Raw genomic sequence first — 20,196 nt, forward strand, 5'->3', positions numbered from 1 at the left:
CCATTTTTATCACAGTAAATACTAATTACAACCACTCTATGTATTTCTCCGCCCTTTGAGGACCTATCAGCATCAGTCTGAGGGGCAGGTGGTGAAGATATATAAGATCTCAGGTGTCACCAGCAGAAGGTGGTAATGAAAGCTTCCTCTCAAAGACTAAGATTTAGAAGCATCTACTCTGTGGTACTCTTGAAGCCGGCTCCCATGTCCCACATGCAAATCTTATATAGTAATTCCTAGGCCATCAGTAAAGGTGTCTGCACAGTGCGTTCGGCTTGGGGCCTTATATAGTAGTTCCTAGGCCATCAGTAAAGGTGTCTGCACAGTGCGTTCAGCTTGGGGCCTTATATAGTAGTTCCTAGGCCATCAGTAAAGGTGTCTGCACAGTGCGTTCAGCTTGGGGCCCCTAGGTTCTCTGCTCTTGCCACTACAGACTTCAAGGTACACACACGACTAGCCCTTTAAACCCATGGCAGGCAGAGAAAGGAGGTGAAACAAATACTCAATCTGTGGTGTTTGGTTCTGCAGGGCAGGGTACAGTCTCAGTGGAGATGGTGGGGGGGCTACATATTAGAGAAATGGATTTAGTAGAGTCTGTACTTACCCTCACTTTGAGTCTAAGCAAATAAATGTTCTCTTCCTTGGTGGCTTGATACTGTGATACACTCAATTACTTGTTTTTCTGATAGTATAGTAGTCTGGAAACTTTATGGTATGGGTATCTTCTAACATCTTGTTTCTCTGCTTGGTCTTCAGAACTTATAAGAGGCAACCTACTAGGTCTGGGGTTGGCAAATTATGCTTTTTTTTTTTTGGTAAAGTTTTGTTGGAACATAGCCATGCATATTCATTTGTGTTGTCTATGGCTACTTTTGTACTGAAGCAGAATTAAGTAGCTGTGATAGAGACATAGCCTGCAAACCTAAAATATTAACTATCCCTTTAAGAAAAAGTGTGTCAACTCCAGTAGGACTTACTTCTCATTTAGGGCAGTGGATCACATGACTGAACATCAAGGCAAGGCACCTTTGACGGTGAGCTTCGTTTATCTAATTTAAAGCTGGTCAAGGTAAGTTTTTTTTTTCTCTCCAAACTGTAAATGCATAAAGATTTATCAGTAAGGATTTTCTACATGGTGCTCATTCAGGGATACTGGGCAGCAGGGACCACACATATACACGAACGAGGTTTCCAGGTAGGGACTATGGTACCCAATGCAGAACAGTCCATCTCCAGTACTAGGTGAGTGATTAAAACATTAAACAGTATACAGCAAAGAACATTTTGTCAAAATTACTACTTGTGGACTAAAACAAAGGACACATTCCCACTAGAACAGAAATAAATTTTAATTCATTGAAAAGTGCAGCAGTGAACAGGGTCCTTCAAAGGGCACTTCCTTAGTCAAATGACTGAGATGACACAGAGCCAGGGCAGAATAACTTCTAAGAACAGATGACGCAAACACATGAATTCACAAATTCACTTGGACCTAAGCGGTGGTGAAACGAAAGACCCAAATATTCCCACCTAGTTCCACTGGTGGATCAGTTCAAATACCCTTTGCTTTCTCTTAATAAGGATCCTGGGACAATTTTATCTTCTTTCATTAAAACGCTCGTCCTTAGACACAAAAATATAACCTTCCATGGCTATCATTACTATGTTGTACAAAAACCCTACTGTTGTCAATTAAAATGTATTTTGCAACAGCACCATTGGTCAAATTCAAAGATACTGAAAAGGCATGCCCTACTTTGTAGTTGTAGGGAATGTAATTTTACTTGCGGGAGAGCTTTGTAATAGGAAATCTTATAAGGCAAAAATCTCTATTCTTCTCCAAGACCTCTGTTCGTTCCTAATGGTTACAGTTTTCTATTACCAATACATATGGACCTGGTCTTCTTAAAAGGGAAAATAATCAAAATTCAAATCAGTACAATTAAGAGAGAAACAAGGCAAGCCTCTTGCAGTGGGGCCCTTGTACATATCATTCTGAAAACTTCCAGTGCATTTTGTGGTCTGCTAGTCTAGAAACTGAGGTCTCTTTATGAGAGATGATTTTAGTGTAGATCCATAACGCAACCAGTCCACGAGAAAAAGTCAAATTAGAGGCCATTCAAAAATCAGGGGTACAAAAATAAAAGGGCTTCACTGGCCCTGCCTGCCCCCCAGACAAAAGTCTGATGCATGTAAGAGCAGTGGGACAGGAATACTATCAGCGGCTGATTTGTGTCACTCTTACTACGTCATCTGCTTTCAGGAACGAGCATCATAAAACTGAATAATATGACATCACAGTAGAAGACCTGGTAAGAGTTGTTTTCTCTTTATTCAGGAATAACCACGGTCAACTTCCATTAAGGTGGAAGCTGACTGACTGATGAATGTGAGGACTCAAAAGTGCAGAATAAAGCCAATGCCCATACTCAACATTGTAGTTTGCTTTTAGTTACAAAATTGTTAGAATTTCTTTTCCTAAAATGGTCACAGCAGAGGTATTCGTTTCACTTGCCCATTTCACCTCTAAATACCACCACAGTTACTGGGATTGTATGAGGTGAAGGAATAAACCCAATGGCTGTTAACCCAACACGGCTATCTGGAATTGTGATAGAAAAGTTACTTATGGCCACGTCTTACAAAGTGCTTAAAGCTCAACCTAGGACCTTACATAAAGCTAAAACCACTACTGCCTGAGTTGAACAGGTTGTAAACCACGGTTCCTCCTCCTCCCCTGCTGCCACATCACCAATTAACCTTCTTGTGAAGAAAACACAAGAAATGGGATTGGTCTTCGAGCCAAGAGACAGAAATGCAGGTGTTCTAAACAGTGAGGAACTCTCAAGAAGATCGGGTTTCGACAGGGGAAGAGTGCATTAGGCCCAAGTTACACAAGACTCCAAAAACTCAAGAAGAAGTTTTGCTGAAAGGGAAGAAGGTAAGTGGTTGGTACTCTCCATCAACTCTAAGGAATTCTTACATCTTATAACAAATGAACAGAATGTCAGCAATATGCAGAGGGAGTCTCACAACTTCACACATGGGACTAGAACCCAGGCTCCCTGCCGGACAGGCACTTACTACACTCTGATTTATAGCCCTTCAACCTGTTAACCAGAGAGCCCTACCTACAGAAGGCCCTCAGAAAACACAACCTTCACCAACCCTTGGAAGTTCTTCTCTGCTGAAATACTTAACCCACTTTATATTTCAGATCCGAGAAAGGGAAGTACCAAGAGAAGAGACATTCCCCAGACACCCCTGGTGTTCACTGGCACGCCACGTGATTAGCAGCCACTGGAAAGTAGATGGCCATCACCTTCGGTAACTACCTGGAATTAGCCTTCACCAAAAGCTTGCTACTGTTCTATTTCAACGTAGCACCAGCCCAGAACTGCCAAAAAATGAATAGAGCTTCACTGATGGGTTTTGAATTTGTGATCCATTGTGATGGATGTTATAAACAGTGTATTTCTACTGATCTAAAAACAATGGTATTTGTTCTTAATCAGAGGGTTCAGCTCTGATGGTTATGCTTCAAGCCATGTGATGTTAGTATTTTTGATAGTGACGTGTTCAATCTCGAATGCTATGCAGGTCCTCTGATCTTAGGTCAAGCTGTATACCAGAAACCTCGCCCCCCTAAAGCATTGCCATTTATCTGAATGGATTTACAAATCTAGACTTTGACCACATGGGGAATAATCAAGAACTGTGGCCCCAGGACAGAAAGGGTTTGGTGAGAACAAAGACCTCAGGCGTATCATCATCAGTTGAATAAAGGGACCAGGGACAGCCACTCCTGACACACAGGCAGAGTTCACAGTTTAACACACTGCACAAGGAAGTCAGCTGATTGGGTTGCTTTTTCAAACAGGACTTAAAAGCCAGTCCAGAAACCCTTCCAGGCATGGTCTTGAAGACTAGCTACAGACACACCTACTACAATCACTTCATCAGAAAGAGGCGTGCAAGGGATCCAACCGCAGAGGTGCTACAGATGTTTTGAAAACCTTCGAGTCCTGACACTGCCATGGTTGTTGAACATGAGACGAGGGTCAAACCTGTATCTGGGCAGAGAAAAAGAAAAAAACAATGTCACATTAACTACAATTAGCCATTGAGTACTTCATTCAGAATATTAACTGGAAAGAATGGCAGGAAGGGATACAAAAGGAAAAATTAAGTCACCAGAAGGGGATCTAGTGGGAAAGTCTGTAGTACAAAGCAAGAGTACTTAGTAATTAAGAGCATTTCCATCGTAAGTCAGCAAGCACAAAATAATATAGTGGAAGTGGAGAGGAGAGGAGAAACAGAAGTAAGGCTAATCCTGAAAGGGGTTAGGAGGAAAGGTTTGAGCTTACTTTTTTGGGAGGGGGCGGGGGCGATCCCTCAACTATAAAGCAGCCTGGGGAAGAGTCTAGTCCTTCCTGAAAGCCCTTCCAGCATTTTCAAAGCCCTGTCTTCTTTCTCAGTTTAGATACACAGACTGTGCTGGGTAAGAACGCAGGTCTGCACCTGACGGGAGCTTGAATCTGGCTCATCATGAACTTAGGTAAGTCATCGCCTCCTCTGGCCACCAACAAAACAGGAAGGCAACTCATGTAAAATATATGGCACATAAAATCACTTACTTCCCACCCGTGGGGAAGTAAGAATGAGTGCCAGTGGTAACTTGAGACCTGGCAGACATGAAGAACACAGACCGGGGATTTCTCTGGTGGTCCAGTGGTTAAGACGCCGAGCTTCCACTGCAGGGGACACGGGTTCCATCCCTGGTTGAGGAACAAAGATCCCGCATGCCTCAGGGCGTGGCCAAAAAAAAACCCCCCACAGGCTGGCTGGACTTTGTGTGATCTGGAAATAACATTGTATTTTACTTTGATCTGCTACCTTTGGTAACAGATACTAACTCTTAGTATTATTTTATAGCAGGGGTTGGCCAAGTTTCTCTGTAAAGGGCCAGATAATAAATATTTTAGAGTTTGTGGGCCACACGGTCTCTGTCCCAACTACTCAACTTTGTCGCTGAAGTGCAAAAGCAGCCCCAGGCAATACATAAATATCTGTGTGCACTGTATTCCAACTGGTGGCGTCTGGAGTGGGCCTGTGATATCTAGTCTGCTGGCACCCACTCTAGAAGATTCTATCCGCCTAACCGTTTGGTAGGAAAGAAAACCAGGTGGAGTTTAAATAGCTCAGGCTAACATCAGCAAGGCCAGCATCTAGAATCTTAGTGATAAGCCTCCAGAATGTGTGCAAGACAGTTAGTTATGGTTAAAAAAACAAAGGAATTTCATGGAAGAAGTCTTGAGAGAGTAAGGTATTGTTGAGACCATTTGGACTGGGTATGTGACTTAGCCCCATGAAAGCCTCTATATAAACCTCAAGATTCTGCCAGGTGGGTGTGGAGATCTACTCATCTTGCAGCTGCCCAAGACAAGCCTCTCATACAAGGACACTGAGGCTTGTTCAGTTAAGATAATGCACCAAAGATCAACAGCTGTTTTGAGGACGGAGATAAGGTGGCGGAGAAGAGGGATGTGAGCTCACCTCTTCTCATGAAAACACCAAATTCACAACCAACTGCTGAGCAACCATCGACAAAAAAACCCTGGAACTTACCAAAAAGATATCCTACATCCAAATGCCACAATGAGACGATAGGAGGGGTGCAATCGCGATAAAATGAAATCCCACACCTGCTGGGTGGGAGACCCACAAACTGGAAAATAATTATATCTCAGAGGTTCTCCTGCAGGAGAGAAAGTTATGAGCCTTGCATCAGGCTCCCCAGCCTGGGGATATGGCACCGGGAGGAGGAGCCCCCAGGGCATTTGGCTTTGAAGGCCAGCAGGGTTAGACTGGGGCAAAGAGAAACTCCACTCTTGGAGAAAGGTCTCGTGCACACCAGAACCCAGGGGAAAAAGCAGTGACCTCACAAGAGTCTGGTCTTAACCCACCTGCTGGTACTGGAGGGTCTCCTCTGGAGGCGGGGGGAAGGGGGTGGCTGTGGCTCACTACAGGGACAAAGACACTGGTGGCGGTAGTTCTGGGTAGCTCACACTCATTGGTGTGAGCCCTTCAGGAGGCCGCCATTTTCTCACCAAGACCTGGCCTCACCCAACAGCCTATAGGCTCCAGTGCTGGGATGCCTCAGGCCAAACAACCAACTGGGTGGGAATACAACCCCTCCCCATCAGCAGACAGGCTGCCTAAAGTCTTCCTGAGCCCACAACTGCTGGCTAAACACACCCCTTGACGTGGCCCTGCCCACCAGAGGGACAAGACCCAGCTCCACCCACTGGGCAGGCACCAGTCCCCACCCCTCCCAAACAGGAAGCCTGCACAAGCCTCTTAGACTGGCCTCATCCACCAGGGGGCAGCAGCAGAAGCAAGACAAACTACAACCCTGCAGCCTACAGAATGGAAACCACAACCACAAAAAGTTAGACAAAATGAGACAGCAGAGGGAATATGTCCTATATGAGGGAACAAGATAAAAACCCCAGAAGAACTAAGTGAAATGGAGATAGGTGATCTACCCAAAAAACAATTCAGAGTAATGATAGTAAAGATGACCCAAGATCTTGGAAGAAGAATGGAGGCACAGATGGAGAAGATAGAAGAAATGTTTAATAAAGAGCTAGAAGATCTAAAGAACAGAGATGAAGAATACAAAAACTGAAATGAATAATACACTAGAAAGAATCAGTAACAGTAAATGAGGCAGAACAACAGATAAGTGAGCTGGAGGACAAAATGGTGTAAATCACTGCCACAGAACAGAACAAAGAATGGAAAGAAATGAGGACAGTCTAAGAGACCTCTGGGACAACATTAAATGCACTGCATTATAGGGGTCCCAGAAGGAGAAGAGGGAAAGGGCCTGATAAAATATCTGAAGAGATACTGGCTGAAAACTTCCCTAAAATGGGAAAGGAAACAATCACCCAAGTCCAGGGAGTGCAGAGAGTCCCAGGCAGGATAAACCCAAGGAGGAACACACCGAGACACATATTAGTCAAATTGACAAAAATTAAAGACAATGAAAAAATACTAAAAGCAGCAAGAGAAAAGCAACACAGAACATGCAACGGAATCCCCATAAGGTCATCAGCTGATTTCTCAGCAGAAACTCTGCAGGCCAGAAGGGAGTGGCACAATATATTAAAGTGATGAAAGGGAAGAACCTACGACCAAGAATACTCTACCCACCAAGGCTATCATTCAGAGTTGACAGAGAAATCAAAAGCTTTACAGACAAGCAAAAGCTAAGAGAATTCAGCATCACCACACCAGCTTTGCAACCAATGTTAAAGGAACTTCTCTAGGCAGGGGAAAAAAAAAGGCCACAACTAGAAAATTAAGAATGAGAAAGCTCACTGGTAAAGGCAAACATACAGTAAAGGTAGGAAATCATCCACACACAAATATGATATCAAAACCAGCAACTGTGAGAAGAAAAGAGTACAAATCCAGGATATTAGAAATGCATTTGAAATTAAAAGACCAGCAAATTAAAATAATCTTGTATATATATACAGACTGCTATATCAAAACCTCATGGTAAATACAAACTGAAAATCTACAGCAGATACACACACACAAAAGAAAAAGGAATCCAAACACAACAATAAAAAGTTGGGCATCAAATCAGAAGAGAACAAAAGAGGAAGGGGAGAAAAAAGATCTACAAAAGCAAATCCAAAACAATTAGGAAAATGGCAATAAGAACATACATATTGATAATTACCTGAAATGAAAACGAATTAAACGCTCCAACCAAAAGACACAGACTGGCTGAACTGCTACGAAAACAAGACCCATATTATATGCTGTCTACAAAAGACCCACTTCAGACCTAGAGACACATACAGACTGAAAGAAAGGGGATGGGAAAAGGTATTCCATACAAATGGGAATCAGAAGAAAGCTGGAGTGGCAATACTCATATCAGACAAAACAGACTTTAAAATAACACCCCACTTTCATCGATGGACAGATCATCCAGACAGAAAATCAATAAGGAAACACAGGCCTTAAATGACACATTAGACCAGATGCACTTAATTGATATTTATGGAGCATTCCATCCAAAAGCAGCATAAGATACACTCTTTTCAAGTGCACATGGAACATTCTCCAGCACCTATCACATGCTGGGCTACAAAGAGAGCTTCAATAAATTTAAGAAAACTGAAATCATATCAAGCATCTTTTCCATCCACAACACTATGAGATTGGAAATCAACTACAAGAAAAAAACTGTAAAAAGCACAAACACGTGGAGGCTAAACAAAATGCTACTAAACATCCAATGGATCAGTGAAGAAATCAAAGAGGAAATCAAAAAATACCTAGAGACAAATGAAAACGAACACACAACGATCCAAAACCTATGGCATGCAGCAGAAGCAGTTCTAAGAGGGAGTTCATAGCAATACAAGCTTACCTAAGGAAACAAGAAAAATCTCAAACATCCTAACCTTACACCTAAAGCAACTAGAGAAAGAAAAACAAACAAAACCCAAAGTTAGTAGAAAGAAATCACAAAGATCAGAGCAGAAATAAATGAAACAGAGATGAAGAAAACAATAGAAAAGATCAATGAAACTAAAATCTGGTTCTTTGAAATGATAAAACTGCTAAACCTATAGCCAGACTCATCAAGAAAAAAAGGGAGAGGGCTCCAATCAATAAAATTAGAAATGAAAAAGGAGAAGTTGCAACTGACACCACAGAAATACAAAGGATGATAGGAGACTACTACAAGCAACTATATGCCAATAAAATGAACAACCTGCAAGAAATGGACAAATTCTTAGAAAGGTACAATCTCCCAAGACTGAACCAGGAAGAAACAGAAAATATGAACAGACCAATCACAAGTACTGAAATTGAAACTGTGATTAAAAAATTCCCAATGAACAAAAAAGTCCAGGACTAGATGACTTCACAGGCAAATTCTATCAAATATTTAGAGAAGAGTTAACAGCTATCCTTCTGAAACTATTCCATTGAAACTATTCTCCAAAACTGCAGAGGAAGGAACACTCCCAAATTTAATCTATGAGGCCACCATTACCTTCATACAAAAATCAGACAAAGATACCACAAAAAACGAAAATTACAGGCCAATGTCACTGATGAACATAGATGCAAAATCCTCAACAAAATACTAGCAAACCGAACCCAAAAATACATTAAAAGGATCATACACCGTGATCAAGTAGGATTTATCTCAGGGATGCAAGGATTTTTCAATATCTGCAAATCAATCTGTGATGATACACCACATTAACAAATTGAAGAATAAAAATCATATTTTCATCTCGATACAGAAAAGCTTTTGACAAAATTCAATACCCATTTATAATAAAAACTCTCCAGAAAGTGGGCCTAGAGGGAACCTACCTCAACATAATAAAGGCCAATGCCTACATTGTTAGGCCTACACCTAACATCATACTCAATGGTGAAAAGCTGAAAGCATTTCCTCTAAGATCAGGAACAAGACAAGGATGTCCACTTTCTCAATTTTTATTCAACATAGTTTTGGAAGTCCTAGCCACAGCAATCAGAGAAGAAAAACAAAAGGAATCCAAATGGGAAAAGAAGAAATATGTCACTGTTTGCAGATGACATGACACTATACATAGAAAATCCTAGAGATGCTACCAGTAAATGACTAGAGCTCATCAATGAATTTGGTAAAGGTGCAAGATACAAAATTAATACGCAGAAATCTGTTGCATTTCTATACACTAACAATGAAAGATCACAAAGAGAAATTAAAGAAACAATCCCATTTACCATCACATCAAAAGGAATAAACCTACCTAAGGAGTCAAAAGACCTGTACTCTAAAAACTATAAGATGCTGATGAAAGAAATCAAAGATGACATAAACAGATAGAAAGATATACCATGTTCTTGGATTGGAAGAATCCATACTGTCAAATGACTATACTACCCAAAGCGATGTACAGATTCAATGCAATCCCTATCAAATTACCAATGGCATTTTTCACAGAACCAGAACAAAAAAAATTTAAATTTGTATGGAGACACAAAAGACCCTGAATGGCCAAAGCCATCCTGAGAAAGAAAAACAGAGCTGGAGGAATCAGGCTCCCTGACTTCAGACTATACTACAAAGCTGTCATCAAAACAATATGGTACTGGCACAAAAACAGAAATATAGACCAATGGAACAGGATAGAAAACCCAGAGATAAACCCACGTACATATGGTCACCTTATCTTTGATAAAGGAGGCAAAAATATACAATGGAGAAAAGACAGTCTCTTCAATAAGTGGTGCTGGGAAAACTGGACAGCTACATATAAAAGAATGAAATTAGAACACTCCCTAACACCATACACAAAAATAAACTCAAAATGGATTAAAGACCTAAATGTAAGGCCAGACACTATCAAACTCTCAGAGGAAAACATAGGCAGAACACTCTATGACATAAATCACAGCAACATCTTTTTTGATCCATCTCCTAGAGTCATGGAAATAAAAACAAATGTGAACCAAGGAAACCATAAACAAAACGAAAAGATAACTCACCGAATGAGAGAAAATATTTGAAAAACAATGTGACTGACAAGGGATTAATCTCCAAAATTTACAAACAGCTCAAGCGGCTCAATATTAAAAAAACAACCCAATCCCAAAATGGGCAAATCTATATACACAGCCTTTTTTTTTTTTTTTTTTTTTTTTTGCAGTATGCAGGCCTCTCATTGTGGTCTCTCCCATTGTGGAGCACAGGCTCCGGACGTGCAGGCTCAGCGGCCACGGCTCACGGACCTAGCTGCTCCGCAGCATGTGGGATCTTCCCAGACTGGGGCACGAACCTGTGTCCCCTGCATCAGCGGGTGGACTCTCAACCACTGCGCCTCCAGGGAAGCCCTCCAAAATGGGCAAATCTAAATAGACATTTCTCCAAAGAAGACATAAAGATGGCCCAAAAGCACATAAAAACATGCTCAACATCACTAATTATCAGAGAAATGCAAATCAAAACTACAATGAGGTTGATACCTCACACCAGTCAGAATGGCTGTTATCAAAAAGTCTACAAACAATAAATGCTTGGAGAGCCTGTGGAGAAAAGGGAACCCTCCTAAACTGTTGGTGAGAATGTAAATTGGTACAACCACTATGGGGAACAGTATGGAAGTTCCTTAAAAAACTAAAAATAGAGGTACCATATGCTCCTGCAATCCCACTCCTGGGCATATATCTGAGAAAACCATAATTTGAAAAGATACATGCACCCCAATGTTCAATGCAGCACTACTTACAATAGGCAAAATGTGGAAGCAACCTAAGTGTGCATCAACAGATGAATGGATAAAGATGTATATGTGTGTGTGTGTGTACACAATGGAATATTACTCAACTATGAAAAAGAATGAAATAATACCATCTGTAGCAACATGGATGGACCTGGAGATTATCATACTAAGTGAAGTAAGTCAGACAGAGAAAGACAAATATCATATGATATCGCTTATATGTGGAATCTAAAAAAAAAAAAGTACAAATGAACTTATTTACAAAACAGAAATAGACTCACAGACTTAGAAAACAAACTTATGGTTATCAAAGGGAAAGGGGTGGGGTGGGGTGAGGGATAAATTGGGAGTTTGGGATTGACATATACACACTACTATATTTAAAATACATAACTAACAAGGACCTACTTACACAGGGAACTCTACTAAATATTCTGTACTAACCTAAATGGGAAAAGAATTCGAAAAAGACAGATATGTATATATAGCTGAGTCACTTTGCTGTACACCTGAAACGAACAAAACACTGTAAGTCAACTATACTCCAATATAAAATAAAAATTAAAAACAAAAAACAAAAAAACCAAACCTTGCCTGGAAGTCAAGAGATCTTGCTAAATCAGTTCCAAACGGTTGACCTTTGGGCAAATCACAAGTCCAAGCACTATTTCCTCATGTGAAATTTACCTGTTTGGGCTCTAAGGGCTACAGGGGAATTCTATGGTTGAGTCCTTCTAACACTTAACGGGGCTGCTGCATCTGACCTTCTGTGGCCCAACATTACAGTCCAAGATGTCCAAGTCTCATGACCCTCTATGCAAGATTTAGTTAGACGCTGGCTTTAAATTCCTAGAGTCAGTCAGCGACTGCTATAGACATCTAACTTTATTTAGTTTGGTAAAACATTCTGAGCAAAGTAGCTATTAGAAACTGCAAAATCAGCATGTGTCAGTTAGAAGTCTAGTGCTTCTATCTTAGAGAATGAACTTCCTGTTTCAAGGAACTGTCACCAAATGAGGATCCATTTCACTAACTTGGAGGAAAGATTAAAGCTGGGTGGTCAGAATGCTTGATCAGTTACTAATTACACATTAACAAGAGTATCCATGTAAAAGTTAATTAGCTTAAATGATATAAAATTATGATAAGTACTACATTTCTTTAGTAAAGAGTCTGCAATCCCCTTTCTCTACGCATTCACATACATTCCTCACTGATTGGGATTGAAGATACCACTTCACGTGAAGGTAGCTAAATAATTTACTAGTTTCCATCAGCTTAGGACATCATTCTTCCCTCTCTCCTACAATCAGAGTATAAGAACTGAAATAATCCTTTCCCAATGAAAGTCTGATTTTGAATTTTATAATCTTCAAGCAAAAAATGACAGGCTTCTTGCCACACACAGCTCAAATGCATGGTGTGCTGACAGCCACGTTACTGATGAAAAGTTACTGTTTAAGAGGAATGAGAGTAGGAGGAACAGAGCTGACTTAGTAGGTGAGCGTTAAATATCTTTCCAACCCTCATATGTTACAGCGGGCTTATTTATTTCGACACTTGAGAGTTCATACTTTCTGTTTCATTGTGTGTATTTAATATATTAAATTTACTGGCAAGTACTCAAGTTTCTATAATTGGGGCTTCTGAGAAAGGAAATGAAAGCATATGCTCTCAGAAGCACTAGGGAACAGGGTAGCCCTGGGTCAGCTTACACTAAAGCAACCCCACATGTCACCAGTGCAATCAAGTGGTACCATGACAAGAATCGCAGGGAGGAAGAAGAGCCCCGCGTGGTATGGGCAGGGCTGCGCCTCCAGCTATAGCACCAACTGGCTGTGGAGAGCAGCTCGTTTTCCCAGCACAACTGGCTGCTGCGCTGGGACGCAGTATTCCCCTTGTAATGCAGAACAGAGAGAAACAGCTCAGCTCAGAGCAAGGAGGACCCATCAGGCTCCCTGTGCCTTTAAGAATGGCAGGACTGCTCGAGACCACGGAACAAAGTTTCTGAGGACAATGCAAACTTACCCGGGGTCAAAGATCCCTGGAGTGCGGCAGGTTGGTCCAGAACAGGACTGTAACATCATTAGCCGATAGTTCATCTTTCCTAAAAGCTCTGGGTCTATACTTTTAGCAATGTTATTGATTTGGTGTGGGTCTGCAGTCAGGTTATAGACTTCTACAAACACCTACAGGAAATGAAAAGATGGAGGCAAGAAAAAAGCAAGGGTTACATTTGAAGAAATACTCATGTGAGTTACTTCTAAATGGGAATGAAGGAGGCAGATTAAAGACCAAGGCCCAGGAGAATATCATCGGGTCTCAAGGTTCTCAAAAAGCCCAAGGGTATAGAGGAGACAATGGAGCATCTGTTCTGGGGGTTGAACTGCTTTGGGTCTGTGGCCCACATGCTGGAAAGGGGCCTCCAGGATCCCTGTGCCTTCAGGCAGTCAGGAGGGGAAAGAGGAAGAAGCTTATTACCTTCTGTAATTAAAGGAGAGAACGGAAGGCAGGACCCTCAAATGGCAAGGGCTCAGAAACTATACTTAGTAATGAGGTTACTGAGTGAGAGCTGACATTTGAAGTTTATCTTTGCCTTACAATTGAGAAGATTCAAATGAGAACAGATACTAAAGTCCTCTAACCTGTGTTATAAAAATGTTAAGTTTTCCTATTTTAAAAAGCAGTTTTGGATAAATAACACCAATTGAGGAAAGATACAATATTATTTCTAAAATTAGACACGTCTAATATCACTATTTCCCCCTAATCTGTACTTTGTTCTCCAAACTGGAGTTAGTGATAGGCTAAGAAGATGTATACTGTAGATAAATTTTGCCTATAAAGGCTTCAAGTAGCTGCCCTCGGACGATCACTTTTAAAGCAGAAGGAACCGAGTTTGAGGGAAGCTCTTTTGCTTGTTGTCCGAAGTGCTCAGAAGCTACAAATAAATAGTGAGCGAGTCAATTTCTGAGAAACACGATGAGCACCGGCTCCATATGGCAAGATGCGGGCTGCCAGATGGGGTAGGTGCGCACTCGCTGATAAACAGTGAGAAACCACACGGGACGGCAGTCAGTGTGATCCTTCAGATAATCCAGGCTGATCCCGGCTGGCTAAAAGCCACCTTCCTCCAAGGATGCTGCCTTTAACCTGCTGATCTATTTGATCAGCACTGGACTACACTGTGGTGGTGACAGAAGGGTCTGAACCAAGCTGGTTGCCAAGAAACTTTCTAAGAGAGGCCCCAACTCCTTTCATCTCCATAGAAGTTGAGGCATCTTACCTTCACCCCAAACTATCAGGGAAGCAAACAGACCAGGCATGTAGCATCCTAAAAAAGTGAACTGCGTGCATTTAAAGTGTACGTGTGGGTGACGGTGGGAGTGGAGAAAACCCCACCCAGCAAGGTGAGTTAGAGAAGTCAAGTATGGCCTTGTGCAATCCTATTTCCTTAACTGATGGGAACCCAAGGTCAAGTACAGATAAGAAACCCATCCTCCCCAGGAAGCATCCTTGGAATTGTTCTTCTGCCACGAAGTTCAGCCAACAAAGCACTGGCAGTAGACACAAGGGGTGGGGGAGGCAGCAGGCCCTCTTACCTCCTGGTCATCAAACTCGCAATACTGTAAATTCCACATTTCTGACATGGTCCTCACACAGGCATACGTGTTGTTATATGCATCTTCACACACACAGTCTGGGAAACATTGCTGTAGGGACATTTAAAAAGTTAACTGAAGAGCATTCGCCTATAGTAATGAATGCGACTTGCTTTACCACGGGGGCCCAGTTGGCTCAAGCCAGACATACAACTGGACAGAAGTGAGGAAACCTTTCACAGAGAAGTAAATCAAAAGTAGATATGAGGCTTTGTTCCTTACTGAGGGCTGACTGGATTAAGGAACATGGGGTGTGGCTGTTTCGTTTGTAGACTGTTGCCATCCCTGCCTGCTATTCTCCTGACAAGCATTAGCTGTAATGAACACCTGTAAAACGTATGGGTTGGTAAGGAGAAGAAATCAATACACGGATGAGTCAGTACGAAGGTACATTAGGATCTTTCATCCTAAAAGGTTGGAGAGAAAGGCTAAAATGAGCTTTGTGGAAAGATCTGTAAGTAAGTTGTTTATGAGTGCTCTTATCACCAAATAGGACTTAGCTTTTTTTTTTTTTTTTTTTTTTGCAGTACTCGGGCCTCTCACTGTTGTGGCCTCTCCCGTTGTGGATGCGCAGGCTCAGCGGCCATGGCTCACGGCTCAGCGGCCATGGCTCACGGGCCCAGCCGCTCCACGGCATGTGGGATCTTCCCAGACCGGGGCACGAACCCGTGTCCCCTGCATTGGCAGGCGGACTCTCAACCACTGCGCCACCAGGGAAGCCCTAGGACTTAGCTCTTATTCCATCCTATCTTCCACACTATCTTTTGGTTGGTTCTTCACTATATTGTAACACTCTGGTGTTCGGCTTCCATTTGGAGTTGACTCTCCTATTTCCCATTCTCTAAAGAGGGGCTAATGTCACTGTTACCACCTGAACGACCAGCTGGCTGCCACCAAATCAAGACACTTGCCATGGCATGGTTACAGGTGGAAACCCCGTCTCTCTGTTGGATGCCACTGATAACATCCCTAATGAAACACGGTACCGCGACTGGGAAGGGAGGAAAAAGAGGAGGGGGTACTGATAAGGTAAGAAGATAAGCAGATACGTGAACTTGTTCCGAAAACTGGAAGAATTCGAAGTGCGCCTTCTGACAACAGGCGGGAAGCATCATTTTTCAGGATTATTTTTTACCTCTATCTCCTGATCTCCCAGAGTCAAGTAACAAAGTGACAGGAGGAGGACTCAGATGAAGAGTTTCAGCACTTGGCACATCTAAACCAACGCCATACTGTGCCGTCAGTGAGAAAGCTACTAAGCCAACCCGGGCTACACTCACGGACACTCCAGGACTCAGGGAAGGACACGTTGGGTCAGTGACGTTACGGCCTTCTCCTTGATATTCCACCAGGACATCCGATCGCCAAGTCAGATTACTAGCTCCTTTCTAGAAGGAAGAGCAAAAGTGGTTTCTGTGAGGCATGTAGACTGTGATAAAGATGTCATTCATTAATAGTGTTATTCATTCTACTGCTACAGGGGACTTGGGAGTCAAAACAGATTGGACTGTTCGTTCAGTAACTGAAGGGAATGACTAAAACAGAGACATTTGAAGGCTACCGAATATCATGTTTGGTATTTATAGAGTCCTCACAAGTGATGTAAATTGCTTTGAGCATTTAATAGTTATCTCCCAAGACTACTTCTGTGAAGCAGGTCAGGAGCTAAACAAGAATCAAAGTCACAGGGCAAGGTGCTGAAGGTTCAGATCAGAATAAACAATACTGTCTGCAAACCCTGTAAGAGCTCTTCTAAGCTCATACTGAGAAATTCAACAGGGCTGGTGTGCTAAGGACTGTATTAGGGTTGAAGTACTTCTTGATGGTCAGAATGAAGATACCATACATGTATAAACTCATTTACTTTTTGCTGCACATCAGTGGAGCAGAAGGAAAGCAGCAGCAGCATTTGCAATGGGAAGGCTTAAGACAGGTACACAGATGGTGAAAGGAGGAAGGATCTAGGAGTAAGAGGGAGTTTGGGATCAAAAGAACAACATGAGCACAGGATGGAAGCAGAACACCTGGTGGTACGGGTTCCTGATATCCAGCTTTCAGACAAGGAAGCAGGTGGAGAGGCAGGCTGGTACCAAACAGAAAAAGGTCCTGATAGCAGGCTGCCCACTTGTTCTACAAAGAACAGCAGGTGATGGGAAGGAGGGGTGGGGAAGGGGGTTTGAGCAGGGAAGTAACACAGTTAAGGCTGTGCTTTAGAAAAGTCAGCCCAGCAGCCGCAGAATCTGGAGATGGAGGGAAGACAGGCATGGGGAGGCCAGGTTAGAAGGGGCTCTTAAAATGGTCTACAGCCTTAGTAGTCAAAGTCTGGTTTGTGGTCTATCAGCAACACCTGGGGACTTGTTAGAAATGCACCACCTTAGGCCCTACTGTAGCCTTAAGGAGCCAGAGTCTGCGTTTTAATAAAATCCTCTGGTGACTCGTATGCACTGTGAAATTCGAGAAACACTGCTCCAAAACAACGTGCTCAAAATGTGCCCCCAGCAGGATCAGCGTCTGCTGGGAATGTGTTACAAACACAAATTCTTAATTGCCCCTGGGGGTGGGGAGTAATCTGCGTTTGAACCAGCCCCACAGGCACTGCTGATGAATGCTAGTTTGAGCACCACTCTTCTAAGGACCAGAGTGGACCTATTTAGCCTGGTGAGCACAGTGGGGAATGGGTGATGGCCTGCACAAGGCCGCAGAAGAACGTATTTCCTAATCACTATTCTACGATGAAACCGGATAATCCTGTGCCGATGAAGGTCTCAGAAACCGTAAGTCACAGGAGACTTCAGAGGCTGCCACTCCCCTGTAAGGAACCATTCTGCCAACCCCGAGCCACAGAAGCTGGGAGTCAAGGGAAAAGCTTATCTGTCAGATCTGAGTGGACCTCAAAACCCCACACTTAAATGTCAAAGTATGTAGGGGTAAAAAGAGTGCCTGGGAGATCTAGAGCAGAGGCCTCTAACTGGGCTGCAAATTAAAACCACTGGGGGAGACGTGAAAATCCCAAGGGCCAGGTCACATCTTGGGCCAATTAATCAAGCTCACCGGGGCTGGGACCCAGGTGTTAGTATTTTAGTTTCCCAGGTGACACTAACGTGCCACCAAGTTTAAGACTGATGGTCAGGAGGGGTCAGGTCTGTGGCTTTATAGTCTCTGTTGCAACTATTCAATTCCGCTGTTGTAGCAGGAAAGTAGGCCAATCAATACATACCTGGAGGAGCATGGCTGTGTTCTGATACACCTTCATCTACAAAAACTGGGGGTGGGCTCGACTTGGCCCACAGGGGTTTGCCAATCCCCTGGTCTATAGCAGCCCTATCCAGCAGAACTTGCTGACTGAAATGTTCTATAACTGTCGCCCAATACAATGGCTTCTGAGCAACTGATACGTGGCTAGTGCCACTGAGCAACTGAAGTTTTCATTTTATTCTAGTTAATTTAAATAGTCTCACGTGGCTAGTAGCTGCCGTATTAGGGCAGAGCTAGAGGTATAACAGCCACAAACTGCTCTGCAGCCCTAATACATCAGAGGTTTCACTGGACCAACGTCCAAAACAAAACAAGGCAAAGAGCCATTTCCAAAACTTTGCAGAGAAATTAACTATGAAATAACATAATGATTTCAGCCCTGTAGTGAAGGCTTTTTTTTCCTAATTAGAAATAAATAAGGTATACAGGTTAAGATTTGTATGGGAAGAGTTAAGAAATGTAAATTTCCCTCTATCTGATCCATAGATTCCTTGTAATTCCAGCCGAAGCCCAAAATGATTTTCTAGGCCATCTGAAAAGCTGTTTTTAAAGTTTATAGGGAAGAGAGGGAACCGCCTCTTAGGATACCCCTGAGAACAATGAGACAGGTGTGCCCACGCAAAGATTTAATTATACAGCTTTATAACAAGATAAAAAGATACTGGTTCAGGGAGAGACAGATCTGTAGAATAGAAAAGACAGCTGAGTATTTACAGAGAAAAAAATGAAACTGGATCCCTGACTCCTACCACGGAAGAAAACCAATTCTAGATACATCAAGGACTTGAATGTAGAGGCAGAACTACAAACCTTTCAGAAGAGAATTTGGGAGCATTGTTTTCTGACCTCAAGGTTCAGAAGCATTTTTATAAACAAGACACAAAGAACACTAACCATAAACTGAGATGATTTACACATTCAACTCCTGTGTTCTCATACCTTAATGTAGGGAAAAGACAACAAACAGCAAGAATATAATGGGCAAAAAGAGGCATTTCACAAGGGAAGAAACACAAAAGGCATAATGAAAGATGATTCACTGATCAAAAACCCAATTTCAAAAAATGGGTAAAGGATGTGAATAGACCTGTCTCCAAAGAAGACATACAAATGTCCAATAAACATATGACAAGATATTCCACATGATTAGTCATTAGGGAAATGTAAATCAGAACCACAGTGAGTACCACTCACACCCACTAAGACATAATAGAAAGACTGGAACAGCAAGTGCTGGCAAGGACGTGGAGAAACTGGAACCCTTTTACACTGCTGGTGGGAATATATAAAACGGTGCAATCACTTTAGAAACAAGCCTGGCAGTTCCTCCAAAGGTTAAACATAAAATCACCACGTGACCTAGCAATCCTACTCTTAGGGATACACTCAGGAGAATGGAAAACATTCGTTTGCCCCCAAATTTATACACAAATGTTCACAGCAGTATTATTCATTATAGTCAAAAACGGGAAACAACCCAAATGTCTGTCAACTGATGGGTGGATAAATGTGACACATCCACACAATGGAATATTATTCAGTAATAAAAAGAAAAGTACTGATACATGTTACAATGGGGATGATCCTTTTCAGCCAATCACAAGAGACCACATACTGTGTGATTCTATTTCTAGAAAATGTCCACAGTAGACAAATCTATAGAGACAGAAAGTAGATTAGTGCCTGCCCGGTGCTGGGGGAGGGAGCAATGGGGGAGTGACTGCTAATGTATTTGGGGGTTTCTTTTTGGGGTGATGAAAATGTTCTAAAATTAAGATTATGGTGTGGCTGTACAACTCTGAATAACTGTAAATTTTAAACTTCTGAATTGTATAGTAAGTGAATTAAGCTGTTAAAAAAATGATTCACCTCATTAATAAAGAAATGCACAGTAGAACCAAATATAATTTTGATCTTTTTCACCCCCTAGATTGGCAAAAATTAAGTAGTTGGACAGTTTC

General features: G+C 42.2%; 1 protein-coding gene and 1 long non-coding RNA gene across 2 annotated transcripts in view; one reads left to right on the top strand and one right to left on the bottom strand.

Moving 5' to 3' along the window:
• Positions 1 to 1,331: 1,331 nt before the first annotated feature.
• The window catches only part of GNS (glucosamine (N-acetyl)-6-sulfatase), a 52,547-nt gene continuing 33,682 nt past the window's right edge, over positions 1,332 to 20,196 (bottom strand). The window contains exons 11-14 of the mRNA XM_067697230.1: positions 16,261 to 16,368; positions 14,921 to 15,031; positions 13,347 to 13,507; positions 1,332 to 4,073 (exon numbers count right to left, since the gene is read on the bottom strand). Coding sequence (XP_067553331.1) covers positions 3,998 to 4,073; positions 13,347 to 13,507; positions 14,921 to 15,031; positions 16,261 to 16,368 — 456 coding nt within the window. The 3' untranslated portion in view covers positions 1,332 to 3,997. The remainder of the gene's footprint in view (positions 4,074 to 13,346; positions 13,508 to 14,920; positions 15,032 to 16,260; positions 16,369 to 20,196) is intronic.
• LOC137202153 (uncharacterized) lies at positions 4,072 to 20,142 on the top strand. The gene is made up of 2 exons (XR_010932469.1): positions 4,072 to 4,558; positions 15,508 to 20,142. It is a non-coding gene; the product is annotated as an uncharacterized lncRNA (long non-coding RNA).

The sequence above is a fragment of the Pseudorca crassidens genome, chromosome 11 (assembly GCF_039906515.1).
Source record: "Pseudorca crassidens isolate mPseCra1 chromosome 11, mPseCra1.hap1, whole genome shotgun sequence".
Classification (NCBI taxonomy): Eukaryota; Metazoa; Chordata; class Mammalia; order Artiodactyla; family Delphinidae; genus Pseudorca; species Pseudorca crassidens.